The following is a 27,231-nucleotide window of genomic DNA, read 5'->3' on the forward strand; positions in this document are numbered from 1 at the left end:
CTTGAACATACTGCATATCCTTGCAACAGCTAAGCAAAGCTCCAGTCAGTATGGAAGAACAGAGCAAGGCCCATTAACTAGAAATAGGACATAATTGTTTATGTAATCAACAAGATATCATAAGGTGGTTGATGTTTGTTGCAAGAGATTTTAATCATGTTGTGCCTCATTTGTGTATAAAACACATTTTGAGAGTGTGCGTGTCTATATATGTACGAAGGCCGTTCAGAAAGTAACCTCCGGTTGATTTAAAAAAATACACCAAGTTAAATAAAAATATTTTAATATATACATCTTACAACTACATCTTTGCACTATTTTTCTACATAGTCTCCATAGCGATTGAGGCACTTATCGTATCTCTTCACAAGCTTTGAAATTCCTTCTGCATAAAAATCACCCGCTTGTGCCTGGAGCCAGCCTGTGACCGCATCTTTGAGCTCTTCGTCGTCATCAAACCGCTGTGACCCGAGCCATTTCTTCAAATGCATGAAGAGGTGATAATCACTTGGCGCCAGGTCTGGGCTGTAAGGTGGATGGTTGATAACGTCCCACTTGAAGGACTCAAGAAGGGCCGTTGTTCTGCAAGCAGAGTGAGGACGGGCGTTATCGTGCAAAAAAACGATACCGGAAGTCAGCATACCACGGCGTTTGTTCTGTATAGCCCGTCGTAACTTTTTTATTGTTTCACAGTACACGTCTTGATTAATGGTTGTACCACGTTCCATGAATTCAACCAACAACACCCCTTTGGCATCCCAAAACACTGTTGCCATCAGTTTTCTGGCAGAAAAATCTTGCGAGGCTTTTCTTGGTTTGGTAGGCGAATTTGAATGTGCCCACATCTTTGATTGTTCTTTTGTCTCAGGGTTCACGTACTTAATCCAGGTTTCGTCACCGGTCACGATTCTGTTTAACAATGGTTCTCCTTCGTCCTCATAACGTGACAGAAAGTCTAATGCAGAGGCCATTCTTTGAGTTTTGTGGTGGTCGGTAAGAATTTTGGGCACCCATCGTGCACAGAACTTACGGTAACCCAATCTTGCTGTCACTATCTCGTACAAGAGAGTCTTAGAAATCTGTGGAAAACCAGTAGACAACTCCAACACTGAGAAACGTCGATTTTCACGAACTTTTGCATCAACTGTCTGAACGAGTTCGTCAGTCACCAATGATGGTCTACCACTCCTCTCTTCATCATGAACGTTTTCTCGTCCACTTTTAAATAAACGTACCCATTCACGGACAACTCCTTCAGTCATAACTCTTGGTCCGTACACGGCACAAAGCTCACGATGAATAGCTGCTGCAGAATATCCTTTGGCTGTAAAAAACCTTATGACAGCACGCACTTCACATTTGGCAGGGTTTTCTATTGCAGCACACATTTCAAACTGCCACAAAAACTAAACTAGCACAGGTACGATGTTCACTCGACCACGGCTTGATGCCGACTGACCTGTTGAGTGCGTGAACGCAGAGATGGCGTCGCTACTCCCCCCACAACCTGCACTGTGACCAATCGGAGGATACTTTCTGAACCGCCCTCGTATATCACAAGTGTTGACCTACAATTGTGTTTTACTGTTTCACCATAGGAATAAGTGGCACTTTTGCTATGAGATAATGAACAACTCCATTCCTGAAATCCACTATGAAATGTTTATTGCATGTTCACTTATTTTGCACGTTTTTACTTTGTGCTGTCTTACAGAATTGCCATCTGGAGGAATATGCCTAAAGTAAATAAAGTATTAACAATAAAAGAAAAAGATAGATTGCTACGTACCATAGAGATGACATGTTAAGTTGCAGACAGGCACAATTAAAAGACACTTACACATTAACATTCAGCCAGACTTCACCAGAACACACACACACACACACACACACACACACACACACACACACACACATTCATTCGCACAAGCACACACACCTCATGCACAAACGACTGGCTTGGACCAGAATGCAACTGTCATGTGGAATGGAAGAAGGAATCTGGAAGAGATGGGTAAGGGGCAGGGATAGCAGTGTATTGGTAGGAGGAGGGAAGAGTGCTTTATGGTGGAATATGCAGGGACTAGACTGCCAACAGGCACAGCATTGGTGGACTGTGGGGCAGGGAGGTGGGGAAGGGGGAGGGAGAGACAGAGCAAAAAAGGCGAGGAGTAGTGAAAGATACGTGTGTGCATTTGCAGAGTAGGTCACACAAAAGATGGCGGGAAATGAGAATAGCGAGGAGGTGATAGGACAGAGGGGTTGGAAACTATTGGGTGGAGGGTGTGGGGACAGTATGTTATCACATGTTGAGGCTGAGATAATTTCAGGAGGGGAGAATGTTTCGTAAGGATAACTCCCATCCATGCAGTTCAGAAAAGCTGTTGTTGAGGAGGTTATCCAGATGGCACGGATAGTGAAGCAACCATTGCAATCAAGCATGTTATGTGCAGCTGCCTGTTGTGTGACAGGGTAGTCTACTTTGCTCTTGGCCAGAGTCTGGCGGTGGCTGTTCATCCTGGAGGATTGCTGGTTGTTAGTCATTCCAATATGAAAAGCCCTGCAATGATTGCAGCAGAGCTGGTATATGCATGGCTGCGTTCACAGGTGACCTGATCTCTGATGGGGTAGGATAGACCTCTTGTAGGGCTGGAAGTGCTGGATGAGTGGATTGGACAGGTCTTCCACAGGGATATGATCCTTGTTTGGAGGTTGGGTGGATGATGGAACACTTTAGGAGGTGTGGGAAGGATGTCAGGCAGGATGTCCCTCATTTTAGGGATGACAGGTCATCAAAGCATTGGCAAAGAATGTGGTTCAGTTGTTCCAGTCCTGGATGGTATTGGGTGATGGGAGCACTCCTTTGTGTCTGGTTTTTGGGGGTGGTGGGAGGGTTGGGGGTGTGAGGGGAAATGGCACAGGAGATCTGTTTGTGGACTCGGTCCGGCGGAAAGTGCCCGTCTGTTAAGGCCTTGGTGAGACCCTCTCCATACTGAGCAAGGGAGTCCTTGTTACTGCAGATCCGCTATCCCTAGGTGGCCAGGCTGTATGGGAGGGATTTTTTGGTGTGAAAGGGATGACAGCTGTTGAAATATTGGTACTGTTGGTGGTTGGTGGGTGTAATGTGGATGGAGGTGCACAGGGAGCAATCAGAGAGGAGGAGGTTAATGTCTAGGAAGGTGACATCTACATCTACATGATTACTCTGCAATTCACATTTAAGTGCTTGGCAGAGGGTTCATCGAACCACAATCGTACTATCTCTCTACCATTCCACTCCCGAACAGCACGCCCAAAAAACGAACACTTAAACCTTTCTGTTTGACTTCTGATTTCTCTTTTTTATTTTGATGGTCATGCCTACGTATGTAGGTTGGGCTCAACAAAATATTTTCGCATTCAGAAGAGAAAGTTGGTGACTGAAATTTCGTAAATAGATCTCGCTGCGACGAAAAACTTCTTTGCTTTAATGACTTCCATCCCAACTCGCGTATCATATCTGCCACACTCTCCTCCCTATTACATGATAATACAAAACGAGCTGCCCTTTTTTGCACCCTTTCGATGTCCTCCGTCAATCCCACCTGGTAAGGATCCCACACTGCACAGCAATATTCTAACAGGGGACAAACGAGTGTAATGTAAGCTGTCTCTTTAGTGGACTTGTTGCATCTTCTAAGTGTCCTGCCAATGAAACGCAACCTTTGGCTCCCCTTCTCCACAATATTATCTATGTGGTCTTTCCAACTGAAGTTGTTCGTAATTTTAACACCCAGATACTTAGTTGAATTGACAGCCTTGAGAATTGTACTATTTATCGAGTAATCGAATTCCAACGGATTTCTTTTGGAACTCATGTGGATCACCTCACACTTTTCGTTATTTAGTGTTAAGTGCCACCTGCCACACCATACAGCAATATTTTCTAAATCGCTTTGCAACTGATACTGGTCTTCAGATGACCTTACTAGTTGGTGCGAACAACCTAAGAGAACTGCTCAGATTGTCACCCAGGTCATTTATATAGATCAGGAACAGCAGAGGTCCTAGGACACTTCCCTGGGGAACACCTGATATCACTTCAGTTTTACTCAATGATTTGCCATCTATTACTACGAACTGCGACCTTCATGACAGGAAATCACGAATCCAGTCGTACAACTGAGACGATACCCCGTAGGCCCGCAGCTTGATTAGAAGTCGCTTGTGAGGAATGGTGTCAAAAGCTTTCCGGAAATCTAGAAATACAGAATCAACTTGAGATCCCCTGTCGATAGTGGCCATTACTTCGTGCAAATAAAGAGCTAGGTGCGTTGCACAAGAATGATGTTTTCTGAAGCCATGCTGATTACATATCAATAGATCGTTCCCTTTGAGGTGATTTGTAAAGTTTGAATACAGTATATGCTCCAAAACCCTACTGCAAACCGACGTCAGTGATATAGGTCTGTAGTTCGATGGATTACTCCTACTACCCTTCTTGAACACTGGTGCGACCTGCACAATTTTCCAATCTGTAGGTACAGATCTATCAGTGAGCGAGCGGTTGTATATGATTGCTAAGTGGGGAGCTATTGTATCAGCGTAATCTGAAAGGAACCTAATCGGTATACAATCTGGACCTGAAGACTTGCCCGTATCAAGTGATTTGAGTTGCTTCGCAACCCCTAAGGTATCTACTTCTAAGAAACTCATGCTAGCAGCTGTTCGTGTTTCAAATTCTGGAATATTCCATTCGTCTTCCCTGGTGAAGGAATTTCGGAAAACTGCGTTCAATAACTCCGCTTTAGCGGCACAGTCGTCGGTAACAGTACCATCGGCACTGCGCAGCGAAAGTATTGACTGCGTCTTGCCACTTGTGTACTTTACATACGACCAGAATTTCTTCAGATTTTCTACCAAATTTCGAGACAATGTTTCGTTGTGGAACCTATTAAAGGCATCTCGCATTGAAGTCCGTGCCAAATTTCGCGCGTCTGTAAATTTTAGCCAATCTTCGGGATTTCGCGTTCTTCTGAACTTCACATGCTTTTTCTGTTGCCTCTGCAACAGCATTCGGACCTGTTTTGTGTACCATGGGGGATCAGTTCCATCTCTTACCAGTTTATGAGGTAAGAATCTCTCAATTGCTGTTGCTACTATATCTTTGAATTTGAGCCACATCTCGTCTACATTTGCATAGTCAGTTCGGAAGGAATGGAGATTGTCTCTTAGGGGGGCTTCTAGTGACACTTTATCCCCTTTTTTAAATAAAATTATTTTGCGGTTGTTTCTGGTGGATTTGGAAGAAACGGTATTGAGCCTAGCTACAGCGACCTTGTGATCACTAATCCCTGTATCAGTCATGATGCTCTCTATCAGATCTGGATTGTTTGTGGCTAAGAGGTCAAGTGTGTTTTCGCAACCATTTACAATTCGCGTGGGTTCGTGGACTAACTGCTCGAAATAATTTTCGGAGAAAGCATTTAGGACAATCTCGGAAGATGTTTTCTACCTACCACCGGTTTTGAACAAGTATTTTTGCCAACATATCGAGGGAAGGTTGAAGTCCCCACCAACTATAACCGTATGAGTGGGGTATTTATTTGTTACGAGACTCAAATTTTCTCTGAACTGTTCAGCAACTACACTCCTGGAAATGGAAAAAGGAACACATTGACACCGGTGTGTCAGACCCACCATACTTGCTCCGGACACTGCGAGAGGGCTGTACAAGCAATGATCACACGCACGGCACAGCGGACACACCAGGAACCGCGGTGTTGGCCGTCGAATGGCGCTAGCTGCGCAGCATTTGTGCACCGCCGCCGTCAGTGTAAGCCAGTTTGCCTTGGCATACGGAGCTCCATCGCAGTCTTTAACACTGGTAGCATGCTGCGACAGCGTGAACGTGAACCGTATGTGCAGTTGACGGACTTTGAGCGAGGGCGTATAGTGGGCATGCGGGAGGCCGGGTGGACGTACCGCCGAATTGCTCAACACGTGGGGCGTGAGGTCTCCACAGTACATCGATGTTGTCACCAGTGGTCGGCGGAAGGTGCACGTGCCCGTCGACCTGGGACCGGACCGCAGCGACGCACGGATGCACGCCAAGACCATAGGATCCTATGCAGTGCCGTAGGGGACCGCACCGCCACTTCCCAGCAAATTAGGGACACTGTTGCTCCTGGGGTATCGGCGAGGACCATTCGCAACCGTCTCCATGAAGCTGGGCTACGGTCCCGCACACCGTTAGGCCGTCTTCCGCTCACGCTCCAACATCGTGCAGCCCGCCTCCAGTGGTGTCGCGACAGGCGTGAATGGAGGGACGAATGGAGACGTGTCGTCCTTAGCGATGAGAGTCGCTTCTGCCTTGGTGCCAATGATGGTCGTATGCGTGTTTGGCGCCGTGCAGGTGAGCGCCACAATCAGGACTGCATACGACCGAGGCACACAGGGCCAACACCCGGCATCATGGTGTGGGGAGCGATCTCCTACACTGGCCGTACACCACTGGTGATCGTCGAGGGGACACTGAATAGTGCACGGTACATCCAAACCGTCATCGAACCCATCGTTCTACCAGTCCTAGACCGGCAAGGGAACTTGCTGTTCCAACAGGACAATGCACGTCCGCACGTATCCCGTGCCACCCAACGTGCTCTAGAAGGTGTAAGCCAACTACCCTGGCCAGCAAGATCTCCGGATCTGTCCCCCATTGAGCATGTTTGGGACTGGATGAAGCGTCGTCTCACGCGGTCTGCACGTCCAGCACGAACGCTGGTCCAACTGAGGCGCCAGGTGGAAATGGCATGGCAAGCCGTTCCACAGGACTACATCCAGCATCTCTACGATCGTCTCCATGGGAGAATAGCAGCCTGCATTGCTGCGAAAGGTGGATATACACTGTACTAGTGCCGACATTGTGCATGCTCTGTTGCCTGTGTCTATGTGCCTGTGGTTCTGTCAGTGTGATCATGTGATGTATCTGACCCCAGAAATGTGTCAATAAAGTTTCCCCTTCCTGGGACAATGAATTCACGGTGTTCTTATTTCAATTTCCAGGAGTGTATATCACCGGAGTCTGGGGGTCGATAGAAGGAGCCAATTATTAACTTAGTTCGGCTGTTAAGTATAACCTCTACCCATACCAATTCGCACGGAGTATCTACTTCGACTTCACTACAAGATAAACCACTACTGACAGACACAAACACTCCACCACCAGTTCTGCCTAATCTATCTTTCCTGCATTGAGGAGGACCATATGAAGCAAATGCCAGAGAAGGTTTTGAGGTTGTGAAGGAATAAAGATATATGTCTTGGCCCTTAGTCTAAATCATGAAGATATCATCAATGAACCTGAATCAGTCTAGACACCCTCAAAACTAATCCTGATCTACTCATCCCTCCTGCAGACAAAGGTTCCACCACTGCTGTTATGAATTTCAGTGACTACCTGGCAGAAGGACTATGCCAATTATCTGACTCATCCACCTTGACTTTGCCAGAGTGATCCCATCCCAGAAGTACAACGTAACCTCCAGTCCCTGCTTAAATCCCTTCCCAGAACCTCTCCCCTGAATCCATTTTCCTGCTCACTCCTGTGACACCCTACCTCCTACATGCTCCCCAAAATCAACAATCCTGGATGTCCCACTGTGTCTGCGTATTGTGCCCCCCCCCCCCCCCACTGAAAGACAATCCTGGATGTCCCACTGTGTCTGCGTATTGTGCCCCCCCCCCCCCCCCCCCCCACTGAAAGAATTTCGGCCCTCCTTGACTAAGACCTCCATCTAATTGCCCATAATCTAGCCTCTGACATCAAAGATAGCAACCACTACATTTACTCTCTCTTCACCATCCTCACCCCCTTACCTCCTGGATCCTTACTTGTCACCGAGTGAGGTGGTGCATTGGTTGGCACACTGGACTCACATTTGGGAGAACAACGGTTCAATCCCACGTCCAGCCATTCTGATTTAGGTTTTCCGTGACTTCCCTACATCGCTTCAGGCAAATGCCGGGATGGTTCCTGTGACAGGGCACGGCCGACTTCTTACCCCACCCTTCCCTAATTCAATGAGACCGATGACCTCGCTGTTTGGTCTCTTCCCCCAAATCAATCCAGTCCTTACTCATCCCTTGTTGTCACCACATCCCTATACACCTACATCCCTTGTGCCCATTGTGATACCGTTATTGGTCACTACCTTTCCCAACATTCTTCAAACTCCACACTTCCTCACACATCTTACCAATTTTATCCTAACAATATTATGAGAAGGAAAGGTGCTACTCACCATATAACGGAGATGCTGAGCCGCAGATAGGCACAACAAAAAGACAATTGTAGCTTTTGAGCATTAAAGCCTTTGTCAACTATAGACACACTAATGCGCACGCCCACATCACACACACACACACACACACACACACACACACACACACACACACACACTCATGCAAACACAACTGCCAGTGTGGTTTCAGTTGCCTGAGACTGCAGTCGTGTATATGAGTTGCATATATATATATGGGAAACATTCCACGTAGGAAAAATATATCTAAAAACAAAGATGATGTGACTTACCAAATGAAAGTGCTGGCAGGTCGACAGACACACAAACAAACACAAACATACACACAAAATTCAAGCTTTCACAACAAACTTGGTATTTAAATATGTCTGCTTGTGTCTGTATATGTGTGGATGGATATGTGTGTGTGTGCGAGTGTATACCCGTCCTTTTTTCCCCCTAAGGTAAGTCCTTCCGCTCCCGGGATTGGAATGACTCCTGACCCTCTCCCTTAAAACCCACATCCTTTCGTCTTTCCCTCTCCTTCCCTCTTTCCTGATGAGGCAACAGTTTGTTGCGAAAGCTTGAATTTTGTGTGTATGTTTTATATATATATATATATATATATATATATATATATATATATATATATATATAGGGAAACATTCCACGTGGGAAAAATATATCTAAAAACAAAGATGATGTGACTTACCAAACGAAAGCGCTGGAATGTCGATAGACACACAAACAAACACAAACATACACACAAAATTCAAGCTTTCGCAACAAACTGTTGCCTCCTCAGGAAAGAGGGAAGGAGAGGGAAAGACGAAAGGATGTGGGTTTTAAGGGAGAGGGTAAGGAGTCATTCCAATCCCGGGAGCGGAAAGACTTACCTTAGGGGGAAAAAAGGAAAAAAGGACGGGTATACACTCGCACACACACACACACACACATCCATCCACACATATACAGACACAAGCAGACTCCTTACCCTCTCCCTTAAAACCCACATCCTTTCGTCTTTCCCTCTCCTTCCCTCTTTCCTGAGGAGGCAACAGTTTGTTGCGAAAGCTTGAATTTTGTGTGTATGTTTGTGTTTGTTTGTGTGTCTATCGACATTCCAGCGCTTTCGTTTGGTAAGTCACATCATCTTTGTTTATATATATATATATATATATATATATATATATATATGTGTGTGTGTGTGTGTGTGTGTGTGTGTGTGTGTGTGTGTGTGTGGTGTTGACAAAGGCCTTAATGGCTGAAAGCTACAGTTGTGAAAGTCTTTTTTTTGTGCCTATCTGCGACTCAGCATCTCCGCTATATGGTGAGTAGCATCTTTCCTTCTCATAATATTGTTACATTCCATCCTGGATTTTCCATTGTTCAATTTTATCCTAACTCACAACTACTTCTCCTTTCAAGGGAAGGTATAAATCCACAACACAGCCATTGGCATCCCCATGCATGCTCCCCATGCATGCTGAACTATTTCTGGACCATCTAGAGGAGACCTTCCTGGCCTACCAAAACACTAAACCCGTAGTCTGGTTCAGGTTCATTGATGATATCTTCATGATCTGGACTCAGGCCCAAGACTCCCTATCTTTGTTCCTTCACAACCTCAATACCTTTACTCCCATCTGCTTCACATGGTCTTCCTCAACCTTCCTCCATCCATACCTCTGTCTACATCAAACCCACCAACCACCAACAGTATCTGCATTTCGACCGCTGCCGTCCCTTCCAAATGAAAAAACCCCTCCCATAGAACCCGGTCACCTGGAGACAATGTATCTGCAGTGAGAAGAACTCACTTACCCAGTATGCTTAGGGTCTAACCAAGAACTTCACAGACAGGCACTATTCCCCAGACCATTTCCTCTCGCACCGCAAATCCTCCCACCCCTGCAAGAACCAGTCACATAGGAATGCCCCCTTCATCACTCAGTGCTACCCTGGATCGGAAAAAGTGAATAACATCCTTTGCCAGGGCTGTGATTACCTATCATCATATCCAGAAATGAGGGACATGCTACCCCAGATCCTTCCCACCCACCTTAATGTGGTGTTTCGTCATTTACTCAACCTTCACAACATTCTAATCCCACCCCATGCCACTCCCAGTCCCAACCCCTTGCCACAATAATCATTTCCTTATGGAAGACCCAGGTGTAAGACCTGCCCAATCCATCCACCCACTACTTCCTATTACAGTCCTTTCACAGGCTTATCCTGCCCCATCAGAGACCGGGCCACTTGTGAAAGCAGTCATGCGTATACCACCTCTGCAGCAATCATTGCACAACTCTTTACCAATGAGCAGTCCACCAGGATGAATGGCCACTGCCAAACTGTGGCCAAAAACAAAGTAGTTCACTACCTGTGCCATCTGGATCCTCTCCTCCACTACCAGCTTTTGTGAATTGCACAGATGGGAGTTATCCTTACAACAAATTCTCTGCTCCTGAAATTATCCCAGCCTCAACTTATGTTAACATACTGTCCCCACACCTTCTCCCCAACAGTTTCCAACCTCTCTGTTCTGCCACCTCCTCCCTATTCTTGCCTCTCACAATCTTTGTGTTCCACTCTCTGCCAATCCACCTCACCTTTTTCATTCCGTCCCCGACCCCCTTCCCTACCTCCCTGTCGAGCAGCCTCCCGATGCTTTGCCTGTTGGCAGTCTAGTCCCTGCACACTCTGCCATACAGTTGCATTCTGGTGCAAGCTGCCAGAGATGACGATTGTGTGTGTGTGTGTGTGTGTGTGTGTGTGTGTGTGTGTGTGTGTGTGTGTGTGTGTGTGTGTGTGAGAGAGAGAGAGAGAGAGAGAGAGAGAGAGAGGTGTGCTTGCTTTTGTGAATGAGTATGTGTGTGTGTGTTTTTCTCTTTCTTCATTATTACGAATGGTCGCATTCATGATCTATCGAACAAGGATTAATGTGTGTATGTATGTATGAAGGCTGTGGCAGAAAGCTAATGTGTAAGTGCCTTTGAATTGTGCCTGTCTGCAACTGAACGTGTCATCTTTACGGTAAGTAGCAATCTATCTTTTCCTTTCATTCTTGATAGTCCAGCCTGTAGTTTCCATTGTTTGATTTTGTAAATAAATTATTTATGGCCCGCATCTCGTGGTCGTGCGGTAGCGTTCTCGCTTCCCGCGCCCGGGTTCCCGGGTTCGATTCCCGGCGGGGTCAGGGATTTTCTCTGCCTCGTGATGGCTGGGTGTTGTGTGCTGTCCTTAGGTTAGTTAGGTTTAAGTAGTTCTAAGTTCTAGGGGACTGATGACCATAGATGTTAAGTCCCATAGTGCTCAGAGCCATTTGAACCAATTATTTATCTGGTAAAAGTGAGCAGTAATATTGTTGTGTACAGTAGATAACCACATATGTTGCAGAGTCCCCTTTAAGGATTTTGCAATTCTTACACTAAATTCTCGGCACATTTACTCCTTAATGGTTTTTGTCACTGGTCATAAATATCAGTTTCAATTGAATCGTCAGGAGTGCCCAGTGTGATGGGACCACTGTTATTTGCTATATACATAAATGATCCGGCAGACAGTCTGTGCCTTTTTGGTGATGATGCTGTGGTGTACGGGAAGGTATCAACATTGAGTGACTGTAGGAGGATAAAGGATGACGTAAACAAAATTTCTAGTTAGTGTGATGAATGGCGGCTATCTCTAAATGTAGAAAAATGTTGGTTAGTGCAGATGCAAAACACACCTGTAATGTTAGGATACTGTATTAGTAGTGTGCTGCCTGATGTGGTAGCGTTGATTAAATATCTAGGTGCAACATTGCAAAGCCATATGAAATAGATTGAGCATGTCAGGATTGTAGCAGGGAAGCCAAATAGTCAACTTCAGTTTATTGGGAAAATTTTAGGAAAGTGTGGTTAATTTGTAAATGAGACTGCTTATAGGAAACTAGTGCAACACATTGTTGAGTACTGTGCACATTCGATTAAAGGAAGACACTGAAGTAATTCAGAGATGGGAAACAACATGCATTTAGTATGGAGATGCTTTGGGAATTAAAATTGGAATCACAGGAGGGACTGCAATGTTATTTTCGAGGAGCATTATTGAGAAAATTTATAGAACTGGCATTTGACACTGACTGCAGAACGATTCTACTGCTGCCAATATATGCTTTGCGTAAGGACTGGGAAGATAAGATTAGAGATATTAGAAATCGTATGGAGACACATAGACAGTTGTTTTTCCCTATCTCTGTTTGTGAGTAGAGCAGGAAAGGAAATGACTTATAATGGTGTAGGTTACCCTCTGCCGCACACCGTACACTGTCTTAGAAGTGTCTACTAGATGTAGATGTGGATGAATTTTGGTTTGCACAATGGTAATACAAGAAGAAATAATTTTCTTGTAGACTTTGTTTCCTTGTTACTCTTCAGAGGGAAGTTAAATACTTTAGAGCAAAGTTATTCAACAAGCTCCTATCTAAAACAGTGCAGGAAATTGGTAATCCTTACCAGTGTAAACAAAAGTTAAAAACATATGTGCGTCATTTGTTATTCCTACAAACTCTGTTGTTATTTAGATTCAAGGACTGGCTCTTCCTGTTAGCTGCATGGCAAATAACAGTTCTCATTGCAGAGTTGCATGGTAAGCAATAGTGTACTGTAAACAGGCCTAAGTTGATGTACAACATGTTTCACAATCATGTTACACACTTCTAGAGGTTGTAGAGGGGACTTAGTAGATCAAGTTTTATGTAGGAACCCATTATTTCTTATGCAGTTTACCTGTTATGGCAGGCTAACCACATTCATGAATGATATGGTGACACGGTGTCAAGTGGTATCCTCTGTTTCTGTCTGCCTTGCTTCCTGATGATGCCCATCAGTTGACATTATGGTGACTAGTATTGCAGTATCAGGGTGCCTGAGTACACATTCGCAGAGTACAACGATACTTTGTTAATTTGCCCCTCACCATAAAAGAAGAAAAGCTTAATGTCTGTACCACAAGTACTTTCCAAATCATGTGATTCCATCTCATCCCATGTTTGTCAGAGTAGAACAAAGGCTGCGGGAAAGTGGGAAATTCCCAAGTGACAGAGCAAAAATTGTGGTGCTCCAAGAACACAATGCACTGTTGTATTGGAAGAGGAAGTGCTTCATCAAGTTGAAGAGGACTACTCATTGATGAGTACTAGAGCCATTGCATGTCACTTGGACGTGTCTCACTCATCTTTCTGTCATGTTCTGCATGAACAGCAGCTCCACCTATATTACCTTCAGAAGGTACACACTATGCTCCAGGCAGATTTTGTGCCATGTGTCAATTTCTGTACTTGGTTTTTACGCCATTGTGTGGATTTTCCTCTGTTTACAAGGCAAATTTTGCTTATTGATGAAGTGCATTTCAACAGGGAAGGTGTTTTGAATGCTTCAAATAGCCACATTTTTTATTAGAAAAACCCCAAAGTCACGTGTATGTAAAGATTTCAGCACACCTTCAGCATCAATGTCTATGCAACTATCTGCGATGATTGTGTGATTGGACCATACATCCTTCCTCCCCCCATGAAGGGTGAAGGGTGCCCGGTACTTGACATTCCTGCAGCAAGTGCTGGCAGAGTTTTTTGAAAATGTGCCATGGGACATTCATTTGAATTGTGGTTACAGCATGATGGTGCGGCAGTACGTTTTTCAGTTCACATCCGAAACCATCTGAGTGTACAGTGACAGGTGGATTGATCAAGGTGAGCATGCTTGGCCACCAAGATCCACAGATTTAACCCCTTTGGCAGCTGTTGTAATATCACAATAAATAAGAGGGAAATCTGTACATCTTAATTCCTTGTAACGTGGAAACTAACCATTTCCAGACATGAAGTCCCCCCTACAGCCTATAGAAGTGTGTAACATGAATTGTGGAACACCTTGCAGGTATGGATAAATATTTTCTTCAAAAGATACCAGTGTAATCAAGTAAATATTAAGACACCAACTGAAGATAAACATCAGCTATTTAATGCAATTGCACCATTTTTTTTTTCAAAATTGTGTCTTTTCTTTCAATTTACTAGCTTATGTTTAGCTGGCATAAGCACAAATAGTATTAAGTAGTGTAGTTATTATTTACATAATGTTCAGATTACATTTTGAAGAGTTGTTTCGTGTTTGTTAATATATTAGTTCACTTATCCCTTTGCCTAGAAATTTCATCATCATCATCATCTTCTTCTTCTTCTTCTTCTTTCTGAGGTGTTAAATTTGGAATTCATGAGATATAATTTTCATTTCAGATGGTGAGAAGACTTGGAAAGGACCATACTATTTCATTCAGACTGCTGATATTCAGTTTGGGCTGATTGACCGTTACATTTTGAAACTAACAAATCCAGGTTGGGAGAAAGAAATTGAATTAGCTGAAAAATCAGTAGAAAAAATCAATAGTCTGACACCTAAGCCAAAATTTGTTGTTATGTGTGGAGATTTATGTGATGCCATGCCAGGTATGTTTTAAGCATTTTTTGATAAACAGGAATTTATTTCTTGTTTCTTGAGTTTGGTTTTCTATCTGAGAGTAATATAAATTCAGTCAGAACAATGTCATTGTTTGAAACAAATTTCTTTCTTTTTTCAATGTTCTGGGTGTAATGTACCTTCTGTTCACCAGAGTCCCATTCATGTATATGCAGGGTCTTCACAGCTATTGTAAGTTGTAAGAGAAGGAAGTATTACAGGGGGCAAAAAAAAAAAAAAAAAAAAATTTGAACTGTACCATAAAATCTTCTCGGGTTGACAGCCAAGTCAATAAGTTATTCTCTGGCAAAGTTACAGCAAGTTTCTTATTTGCCATCTTCAGGCGAAGGAGATGGCAAGTAAGAAACTAGCTGAAACATTGCTGGAGAGCAGCACATTGACTCTGCTGTCAACCCGAGAAGATTTTACCATCAAGATTCGCTGAGAAAGCCTGCATTCCCATGAACTGCAGATCGTTCACTGGATTACATGCATGGACGTAAAGAAAGAAAATAAAACAATATTATTTTAATGGCTATAAAGTTAGCACAGTGTTAAAAAAATGTGGTAAGACATGTGGACACACCAGTAAGAATAAGGTCCCTTTTAAATGGAAATGGAGTTAGGATGAAGTAAATTCTTTCTTTTGACAATGATGAAAGAGATTCAACAAATGGTATTGTTGGAGACAGTAAAAATAAGTTCACGTTTTCTTACTACTTTAGGGCCCATCTGGCCGAGGGTGGGACTTAATGGTTGGTTGGTGGGGCCCAGTGACAGACTGGTTGCTGAGAAGACACTTTATTGCTTTTAACTGCATTTGTTCATAGTCAGTTAGAGTCGGACATCCCCATGCTGACACGGCAGTCCAATGATGGTAAGCAGGCAGCTAGCCACCACCCCAGATGGACGGTACTTGTGATGGCATCCGATGATGCTCACGTGGTCTGTCGGTTGGCTGAGGCTCGTTACAGCAGCTTACTGCTTCTTCTCACAGTGTCAGTCCTCTGATGTTGAACACCTGTGCCCAGATGTGGCTCATGTCTTCCACAGTGATGAGGGATGACTGCTGTGCATGGTGCATGACCGGTTACCTCCTGGCAGATGTCTGGCAGCAAGTGGTGTAGACGGCAGGCCTGCTGTGCTGCAGTACCAAGCCCTCAGGGTTTACTTAGTGTGATGGGCTGCTGCCCTCTCCTGAACTCGAACCCACAACTGCAAGTGGCGGAGCCCAGTCGTCTGGTCGTCTAGTGTCATCCTGGTGTTGTGGTAGTACTACTTGGCTCCGAATGAATCTGTCTCGAAATTCACAGTTATATATATTGCTCCATAGAGCATTTGTTGCACTGTCGCCCGGCTCCCAGTCACATAGCTCATAACATAGTTCTAGCCCTGGTGTGGTGACACCGTCCTGCCCACTTTGGCTATTACTGCTACACAGTGCTGGTTTTGCAGAGCATGGCTAGCCTATCTTGCAGTCCTTTTGCACGCATTTTGCTATAACGTACACATCACCACACTGTGTTTACCAGCTATCGATAGCTAACTCAATGCTCCACGCCAGCTTCTTACAAATTTAACCTGAGACTAGTTAGTGGCACTAGATGACCTGGTAATTAAAAGAAATAGGAACAAGTCCAAAATAATGCTTGGCTATATCTAAAAACAAAGATGATGTGACTTACCAAACGAAAGCGCTGGCATGTTGATAGATACACAAACAAACACAAACATGCACACAAAATTCAAGCTTTCGCAACCAGCAGTTGCTTCATCAGGAAAGAGGGAAGGAGAGGGAAAGATGAAAGGATGTGGGTTTTAAGGGAGAGGGTAAGGAGTCATTCCAATCCCGGGAGCGGAAAGACTTACCTTAGGGGGAAAAAAGGACTCGCACACACACACACACATATCCATCCGCACATACACAGAAACAAGCAAACATTTGTAAAGGCAAAGAGTTTGGGCAGAGGTGTCAGTCAAGGTGGAAGTACAGAGGCAAAGATGTTGTTGAATGACAGGTGAGGTATGAGCGGCGGCAACTTGAAATTAGCGGAGGTTGAGGCCTGGTGAGTAACGAGAAGAGAGGATATACTGAAGGGCAAGTTCCCATCTCCGGTATTCTGACAGGTTGGTGTTAGTGGGAAGTATCCAGATAACCGGTACGGTGTAACACTGTGCCAAGATGTGCTGGCCGTGCACCAAGGCATGTTTAGCCACAGGGTGATCCTCATTACCAACAAACACTGTCTGCCTGTGTCCATTCATGGACAGTTTGTTGCTGGTCATTCCCACATAGAAAGCTTCACAGTGTAGGCAGGTCAGTTGGTAAATCATGTAGGCAGGTCAGTTGGTAAATCACGTGGGTGCTTTCACACGTGGCTCTGCCTTTGATCGTGTACACCTTCCGGGTTACAGGACTGGAGTAGGTGGTGATGGGAGGGTGCATGGGACAGGTTTTACACCGGGAGTGGTTACAAGGGTAGGAGCCAGAGGGTAGGGAAGGTGGTTTGGGGATTTCATAGGGATGAACCAAGAGGTTGCGAAGGTTAGGTGGACGGTGGAAAGACAATCTTGGTGGAGTGGGGAGGATTTCATGAAGGATGGATCTCATTTCAGGGCAGGAAATGAGGAAGTCGTATCCCTGCTGGAGAGCCACATTCAGAGTCTGATCCAGTCCCGGAAAGTATCCTGTCACAAGTGGGACACTTTGGGGTTCTTCTGTGGGAAGTTCTGGGTTTGAGGGGATGAGGAAGTGGCTCTGGTAATTTGCTTCTGTACCAGGTTGGGAGGGTAGTTGCGGGATGTGAAAGCTGTTTTCAGGTTGTTGGTGTAATGGTTCAGGGATTCCAGACTGGTGCAGATTCGTTTGCCACGAAGACCTAGGCTGTAGGGAAGGGACCGTTTGATATGGAATAGGTGGCAGTCTTTCATAATGGAGGTACTGTTGCTTGTTGGTGGGTTTGATGTGGACGGACATGTGAAGCTGGCCATTGGCCAGATGGAGGTCAACGTCAAGGAAAGTGGCATGGGATTTGGAGTAGGACCAGGTGAATCTGATGGAACAAAAGGAGTTGAGGTTGGAGAGGAAATTCTGGAGTTCTTCTTCACTGTGAGTCCAGATCATGAAGATGTCCTCAATAAATCTGTACCAAACTTTGGGTTGGCAGGCCTGGGTAACCAAGAAGGCTTCCTCTAAGCGACCCATAAATAACTTCCTGGCAGATTAAAACTGTGTGCCCGAGCGAGACTCGAACTCGGGACCTTTGCCTTTCGCGGGCAAGTGCTCTACCATCTGAGCTCCCGAAGCACGACTCACGCCTGGTCCTCACAGCTTTACTTCTGCCAGTATCTCGTCTCCTACCTTCCAAACTTTACAGAAGCTCTCCTGCGAACCATGCAGAACTAGCACTCCTGAAAGAAAGGATATTGCGGAGACATGGCTTAGCCACAGCCTGGGGGATGTTTCCAGAATGAGATTTTCACTCTGCAGCGGAGTGTGCGCTGATATGAAACTTCCTGGCAGATTAAAACTGTGTGCCCAACCGAGACTCGAACTTGGGACCTTTGTCTTTCGCGGGCAAGTGCTCTACCATCTGAGCTACCGAAGCACGACTCACGCCCGGTCCTCACAGCTTTACTTCTGCCAGTATCTCGTCTCCTACCTTCCAAACTTTACAGAAGCTCTCCTGTGAACCATGCAGAACTAGCTTCGGTAGCTCAGATGGTAGAGCACTTGCCCGCAAAAGGCAAAGGTCCCGAGTTCGAGTCTCGGTTGGGCACACAGTTTTAATCTGCCAGGAAGTTTCATATCAGTGCACACTCCGCTGCAGAGTGAAAATCTCATTCTGGACCCATAAATAGGTTGGTGTACGTGGGGGCCATCCTGTTACCCATGGCTGTTCCCTTTAATTGTTGGTATGTCTGGCCTTCGAAAGTGAAGAAGTTGTGAGTCAGGATGAAGCTGGCTAAGGTAATGAGGAAAGAGGTTTTAGATAGGGTGGCTGGTGATCGGCGTGAAAGGAAGTGCTCCATCGCAGCGAGGCCCTGGACGTGCGGAATATTTGTGTATAAGGAAGTGGCATCAATGGTTACAAGGATGGTTTCTGGGGGTAACAGATTGGGTAAGGATTCCAGGCTTTCGAGAAAGTGGTTGGTGTCTTTGATGAAGGATGGGAGACTGCATGTAATAGGTTGAAGGTGTTGATCTACGTAGGCAGAGATACGTTCTGTGGGGGCTTGGTAACCAGCTACAATGGGGTGGCCGGGATGATTGGGTTTGTGAATTTTAGGAAGAAGGTAGAAGGTAGGGGTGCGGGGTGTCGGTGGGGTCAGGAGGTTGATGGAGTCAGGTAAAAGGTTTTGTAGGGGGCCTAAGGTTCTGAGGATTCCTTGAAGGTCCGCCTGGACATCAGGAATGGGATTACCTTGGCAAACTTTGTATGTAGTGTTGTCTGAAAGCTGACGCAGTCCCTCAGCCACATACTCCCGACGATCAAGTACCACGGTCGTGGAACCCTTGTCCGCCAGACGAATGACAATGGATCGGTCAGCCTTCAGATCACGGATAGCCTGGGCTTCAGCAGTGGTGATGTTGGGAGTAGGATTAAGGTTTTTTAAGAAGGATTGAGAGGCGAGGCTGGAAGTGAGAAATTCCTGGAAGGTTTGGAGAGGGTGATTTTGAGGAAGAGGAGGTGGGTCTCGCTGTGACGGAGGACGGAACTGTTCCAGGCACGGTTCAATTTGGATACTGTCTTGGGGAGTTGGATCATTAGGAGTAGGATTAGGATCATTTTTCTTCGTGGCAAAGTGATGTTTCCAGCAGAGAGTACGAGTGTAGGACAGTAAATCTTTGGCGAGGGCTGTTTGGTTGAATCTGGGAGTAGGGCTGAATGTGAGGCCTTTGGATAGGACAGAGGTTTCGGATTGGGAGAGAGGTTTGGAGGAAAGGTTAACTACTGAATTAGGGTGTTGTGGTTCCAGATTGTGTTGATTAGAATTTTGAGGTTTTGGGGTGAGTGGAGCTGGAAGTGGGAGATTGAGTAGATGGGAAAGAAAAAAATGGTTCAAATGGCTCTGAGCACTATGGGACTCAACTGCTGAGGTCATAAGTTCCCTAGAACTTAGAACTACTTAAACCTAACTAACCTAAGGACAACACACACATCCATGCCCGAGGCAGGATTCGAACCTGCGACCGTAGCGGTCGCGCGGTTCAAGACTGAAGCGCCAGAACCGCTCGGCCACCAACGGCCGGCCAGATGGGAAAGACTGAGTCTGTGTGCAATGAGAGGAGGTTGAGGTTTGCTGGAAAGGTTGTGAAGGGTGAGTGAGGTACCTTTCCAGAGTTGGGAAACCAGGAGATTGGATAGTTTTTTGAGGTGGAAGGTGGCATGCTGTTCTAATTTGCGGTTGGCCTGTAGGAGGATGCTCTGAACAGCCGGTGTGTATGTGGGAGAGGAAAGATTGAGGACTTTTATTAAGGATAGGAATTGACGGGTGTGTTCATTGGCTGAGTTGATGTGTAGGTGAAGGATTAGGTGGGTGAGGGCAATGGATTGTTCAGTTTGGAACTGGTATAGGGACTGATGGAAAGAAGGGTTACAGCCAGAGATGGGAACTTTAAGTGTGAGGCCTTTGGGGGTAATGCCAAATGTCAGACAAGCCTTATTTACTCAGCCTTATTTACTCAGGCTTGTCTGACATTTGGCATTACCCCCAAAGGCCTCACACTTAAAGTTCCCATCTCTGGCTGTAACCCTTCTTTCCATCAGTCCCTATACCAGTTCCAAACTGCACAATCCACAGCCCTCACCCGCCTAAGCCTTCACCTACACATCGACTCAGCCAATGAACACACCCGTCAACTCCTATCCTTAATAAAAGTCCTCAATCTTTCCTCTCCCACATACACACCGGCTGTTCAGAACATCCTCCTACAGACCAACCGCAAATTAGAACAGCATGCCACCCTCCACCTCAAAAAACTATCCAATCTCCTGGTTTCCCACCTCCGGAAAGGCAACTCACTCCCCCTTCACAACCTTTCCAGCAAACCTCAACCTCCTCTCATTGCACACAGACCCAGTCTCTTTCATCTACTCAGTCTCCCACTTCCAGCTCCACTCGCCCCAAAACCTCAAAATTCTAATCAACACAATCTGGAACCACAACACCCTAATTCAGTAGTTAACCTTTCCTCCAAACCTCTCTCCCAATCCGAAACCTCTGTCTTATCCAAAGGCCTCACCTTCAGCCCTACTCCCAGATTCAACCAAACAGCCCTGGTCAAAGATATACTGTCCTACACTCGTACTCTCTGCTGGAAATATCACTTTGCCACGAAGAAAAATGATCCTAATCCTACTCCTAATGATCCAACTCCCCAAGACAGTATCCAAATTGGACCCTTCCTGGAACAGTTCCGTCCTCCGTCACAGCGAGACCCACCTCCTCTTCCTCAAAATCACCCTCTCCAAACCTTCCAGAAATTTCTCACTTCCAGCCTTGCCTCTCAATCCTTCTTAAAAAACCTTAATCCTACTCCCAACATCACCACTGCTGAAGCCCAGGCTATCCGTGATCTGAAGGCTGACCGATCCATCACCATTCCTCCGGCGGACAAGGGTTCCACGACCGTGGTACTTGATCGTCGGGAGTATGTGGCTGAGGGACTGCGTCAGCTTTCAGACAACACTACATACAAAGTTTGCCAAGGTAATCCCATTCCTGATGTCCAGGCGGACCTTCAAGGAATCCTCAGAACCTTAGGCCCCCTACAAAACCTTTTACCTGACTCCATCAACCTCCTGACCCCACCGACACCCCGCACCCCTACCTTCTACCTTCTTCCTAAAATTCACAAACCCAATCATCCCGGCCACCCCATTGTAGCTGGTTACCAAGCCCCTACAGAACGTATCTCTGCCTACGTAGATCAACACCTTCAACCCATTACATGCAGTCTCCCATCCTTCATCAAAGACACCAACCACTTTCTTGAACGCCTGGAATCCTTACCCAATCTGTTACCCCCGGAAACCATCCTTGTAACCATTGATGCCACTTCCTTATACACAAATATTCCGCACGTCCAGGGCCTTGCTGTGATGGAGCACTTCCTTTCACGCCGATCACCTGCCACCCTGCCTAAAACCTCTTTCCTCATTACCTTAGCCAGCTTCATCCTGACTCACAACTTCTTCACTTTCGAAGGCCAGACATACCAACAATTAAAGGGTACCAGGATGGCCCCCTCATACACCAACCTATTTATGGGTCACTTAGAGGAAGCCTTCTTGGTTACCCAGGCCTGCCAACCCAAATCTTGGTACAGATTTATTGATGACATCTTCATGATCTGGACTCACAGTGAAGAAGAACTCCAGAATTTCCTCTCCAACCTCAACTCCTTTTGTTCCATCAGATTCACCTGGTCCTACTCCAAATCCCATGCCACTTTCCTTGACGTTGACCTCAATCTGTCCAAGGGGCAGCTTCACACGTTCGTCCACATCAAACCCACCAACAAGCAACAGTACCTCCATTATGACAGCTGCCATTCCACATCAAATGGTCCCTTCCCTACAGCCTAGGTCTTCGTGGCAAACGAATCTGCACCAGTCTGGAATCCCTGAACCATTACACCAACAACCTGAAAACAGCTTTCGCATCCCACAACTACCCTCCCAACCTGGTACAGAAGCACATCACCAGAGCCAGTTCCTCATCCCCTCAAACTCAGAACCTCCCACAGAAGAACCCTAAAGTGCCCCACTTGTGACAGGATACTTTCCGGGACTGGATCAGACTCTGAATGTGGCTCTTCAGCAGGGATACGACTTCCTCAAATCCTGCCCTGATATGAGATCCATCCTTCATGAAATCCTCCCCACTCCACCAAGAGTGTCTTTCCACCGTCCACCCAACCTTCGCAACCTCTTGGTTCATCCCTACGAAATCCCCAAACCACCTTCCCTACCCTCTGGCTCCTACCCTTGTAACCACCCCCGGTGTAAAACCTGTCCCATGCACCCTCCCATCACCACCTACTCCAGTCCTGTAACCCGGAAGGTGTACACGATCAAAGGCAGAGCCACGTGTGAAAGCACCCACGTGATTTACCAACTGACCTGCCTACACTGTGAAGCTTTCTATGTGGGAATGATCAGCAACAAACTGTCCATTCGCATGAATGGACACAGGCAGACAGTGTTTGTTGGTAATGAGGATCACCTTGTGGCTAAAGATGCCTTGGTGCACGGCCAGCACATCTTGGCACAGTGTTGCACCGTCCGGGTTATCTGGATACTTCCCACTGACACCAACCTGTCAGAACTCCGGAGATGGGAACTTGCCCTTCAGTATATCCTCTCTTCTCGTTACCCACCAGGCCTCAACCTCCGCTAATTTCAAGTTGCCACCGCTCATACCTCACCTGTCATTCAACAACATCTTTGCCTCTGTACTTCCGCTTCGACTGACATCTCTGCCCAAACTCTTTTTCTTTACAAATGTCTGCTTGTTTCTGTGTATGTGCGGATGGATATGTGAGTTTGTGCGAGTGTATACCTGTCCTTTTTTCCCCCTAAGGTAAGTCTTTCTGCTCCCGGAATTGGAATGACTCCTTACCCTCTCCCTTAAAACCCACATCCTTGTGTCTTTCCCTCTCCTTCCCTCTTTTCTGATGAAGCATCCGCTGGTTGCGAAAGCTTGAATTTTGTGTGTATGTTTGTGTTTGTTTGTGTATCTATCAACATGCCAGCGCTTTCGTTTGGTAAGTCACATCATCTTTGTTTTTAGATATATTTTTCCCACGTGGAATATTTCCTTCTATTATATTTATATCATTAATTTGAACCCAATAATTAATGCTTGGTTAGATAGATAAAAAATGGTCTCATATTTAATAAGGATGAAAAAAAAATGGAGAACTTATAGGCTTATCTTGAATTACATGGAAAGCAACTTGACCTACATATGTTAGAGAAGGAGAATCGCAGTCCTCAACAAAGGACTGAATTGTGCTTCCGTCCCCAGAACGATCGCGAAATGAGACATTACCAGTGGCGTGGATGAAGTAGTACGAGGGCTTCCGAAGGAGGAAGCAGAGGAAGTCAGATGGGAAACTTGCAGAATAATCAACAGATCTCGATTGCCTAAAAATAACATATCTGTGGAAGAACGAGCAGCTCTCCGGTCCCTTAGAGATGACCCTGATATAACGATCCTACCAGCGGACAAAGGGAACGCGACAGTGCTGTTAAGTACTGCCGAGACCCGGCAGAAAATAAACCTTCTGCTACAAGACGAGGCCTACAAGAGGCTGAAGAAGGGTCCAACCCCGACGATGAGTAGAAAGACGATAGCTCTGCTGAAGAAATCGGACTTACCAGAGCAAATGAAGAAGCGACTGTACCCCAGAGCTCCAGCGTTACCACGCCTCTATGGACTCCCCTAGATCCATAACAAAGGGGTACCTCTGAGACCGATTGTGGACTCCATCAACTCTCACAGTTACGAACTTGCGAAATACCTAGCGACACTGCTCAAACCCCTTGTGGGACACTGCAGCCACCATGTGAGAAACTCAGCCGAATTCGTAAAAATACTCAGGGACATGCGACTACAAAGGGAGGACCTACTCGTGAGCTTCGACGTGACGTTGCTTTTCACGAAAGTGCCTGTTCAAGACTCCTTGGCACTTTTAACTCAGCATTTTGAACCACAAACAATCAGCCTCTTCGAACATGCACTAACAACCACCTACTTTCATTGCAACGGGGAACTCTTCGAGCATAGCGACGATGTGGTGATGGGCTCCCCATTGGCTCCTGCGATTGCAAACCTCTATATGGAACACTTCGAGGAGGTGGCCCTTCAAACTGCCAAACAGAAACCGAAGCACTTCTTCCGCTATGTCGACGACACTTTTGTCGTGTGGGGACATGGCAAACAGGCACTAGATGAGTTTCTTGAACACCTCAACAGCATCCATCTGAATATCAAATTCACAATGGAAATGGAGGAAAATGCATGCCTCCCCTTCCTTGATATTTTAATTAAGAGGAAGGCAGATGGATCACTAGGCCATGCGGTACATAGGAAGAAGACACACACAGATCTATACCTTCATGCAACAAGCTGCCACCATCCAGCACAAAGACAAACAGTACTGACCACCCTGGTACATAGGGCACGCGCCATCTGCGACAAAGACAGCCTACCATCCGAGCTACAACACCTGAGGGAAGTCTTCCAACAAAATGCCTACAGTGAAACGCATATCAACAGGGCGCTTAAAAGGAAGAAGGAAGCAGTGAGAACCCCAGAAGAAAATAATGAAGGAGAAGAAGAAGATAAACGACTCGCGTTCCTTCCGTACGTGGGTACGCTCTTGGCCAAAATTGCATGACTTCTGGGAAAATACAAGATCAAAACCATTCTCCGACCATCACCGAAGACACCGAAGATGAGGGAGCTCCTAGGTTCTGCCAAAGATGCGCTGAACCTTAACACACCAGGAGTATACAGTATACCATGCAAATGCGGAAAGCAATACATTGGGCAAACACAGCGCTGCATATCTAAACGCTGCAAAGAACATATCAGATGTGTGTGACTAGGCCACACAGAAAAATCAGCTATAGCAGAACACAGCATCAATGAAGAACGCACCTTCAACTTCGAAAACATGAAGGTACTGTGCCGAGCATCTGGCTTTTGGAAAAGCGTTATCAAAGAATCCGTAGAAATAAGGATTCACGAGAATCTGGTCAACAGAGACGAGGGATACCAACTCAGCGCAGCATGGAACCCTGCGATAGCGGCAATCCATCGGGAGTGCGCCCGTCAACGTTCTCCACCGCGGACGCAGACAGAATGCTTACACCGAGAACCGAACGTGGCCTCCGGGGGTACCCGCCATCCCCACCACCGCGCATGCCGTTGGTCCACCGCAGCCACCTGAGGTCTAGTGGAGGAGGCGCACATGTAAATAGCCCGCTCTCCGCGAATCTCGACACTTCGCCAGAAGATGGGTAGTATGACACTTCCCGAAACGTCGCGAGAGATCAACGCTACCACCCCGCTGGAGATCCGAGAAACCTTCATCAATAGTTTACGCCGGGAAAGCCTACAGTCACAGAATAAGATAAGGTTTGCTAGCCAATATATTGCAAGAAAAGATAGAAATTTGATTGAGAAAGTTAGTAAGCTGGCCGTAGTTTATAGTCCTAGAAAATGAAACAACTATATGTTCTGATGATAAGAATGGTTGAAAACAGACCTCCATAAACGGAAAAATTTATTTTTTATGTGAGAAAGCAGAAAATGTGTCTGCCTGGAAGTAAATGATTATTTTTATTTCAGTACCCTTTGTCCAACAGTTTTTTCTGGTGAGCAGATTCTGTCTTAAAATGTGATTATGGGAAGTCTGTAGAATGCTTACCTACAGCTGTTAGAACCTGTTCATTGGACCCAAAACTTTTTCTATCAACAGATTTCTTCACTTGTGAGAATTAATCGAGATAAAAAGATCCCACATCTTGACTCAAGGGTGGATGTTCTGGTAATTCATTCTTCATACTTGAAATCAAATCTGTATGTGGAATATTTTGGCCAGGAGTTCCCTTTTGGAGAGTCTGCCTGCCTGGTGCAAGTCTTTGGTGACTTGAATGTCAATGATGAACTGGAAAACTCACAATCTGGAAGCGGAGAAAATCTCTGACCCAGTAGGGAGTCTAACCTGGGCCCCTCACATGGTTCTCAGCCATGTTGACCACTCAACTGCAGAGGCGGGCACTTCATACCTAATAATTCATACTTAATTTCTAAGTTTTCCCATTACTGCGATACATTTGTGGCTAGGTGCATTGTCCTGATGACATTTCAGTGTATTCCCATGTTCTTTTTCTTTTCATCACATTTGTTCCAGAGACTTAGGTAGTGTTTGTCACATATTACTTTACTGTCTGCAGTGTATTCAGTAAGAAGAATCTTTTTGCATCTTGTAAAGTACTAACCGAAAATTTCTAGCTGATAAAGATGACTTTGCCCCTTTTGGTGCAAAGCTACTTGCCACTAGCTTCCCTTCATTGCTTTATTGCTGTTTCATTCCTGGGACCAAGCAAAGGGGTGTATTGTTTAATACATTTCACTGGCATTTGGGAGTACATTGGTTCAAATCCCAGTATGGTCTCTCAGTTTTTGGCTTTCCATGATTTCCCTAAATTGCAGATGTCAAGATTGTTTCCTGTAAAAACACATCTGATTTTTTCCTTTAGGGTAAGGCCATTACATCAACGTGACATTAAAGTCTAATCTTTCTTTTTTTTCCATTTCTGGTGTGTAGTGGTGAACCCAATGCCTCACTCACAGCAAGAAATTGCTGAACAAAATCAGTTTGTTTCCAAAATGTTCATTTCAAAACTATCTGAACATTGATGAGAGAT

At 45.6% G+C, this 27,231-nt stretch overlaps 1 protein-coding gene across 3 annotated transcripts in view; it reads left to right on the forward strand.

Moving 5' to 3' along the window:
- LOC126194969 (serine/threonine-protein phosphatase CPPED1-like) overlaps positions 1-27,231 on the forward strand; it is a 94,460-nt gene that overhangs the window by 30,343 nt on the left and 36,886 nt on the right. For all 3 annotated transcript variants that reach the window (XM_049933362.1, XM_049933363.1, XM_049933364.1), the window contains exon 3: positions 14,563-14,772. In XM_049933362.1, the coding sequence (XP_049789319.1) occupies positions 14,563-14,772 (210 nt within the window). The remainder of the gene's footprint in view (positions 1-14,562; positions 14,773-27,231) is intronic.

Source organism: Schistocerca nitens, chromosome 7 (genome assembly GCF_023898315.1).
Source record: "Schistocerca nitens isolate TAMUIC-IGC-003100 chromosome 7, iqSchNite1.1, whole genome shotgun sequence".
In the NCBI taxonomy this organism is placed as follows: Eukaryota; Metazoa; Arthropoda; class Insecta; order Orthoptera; family Acrididae; genus Schistocerca; species Schistocerca nitens.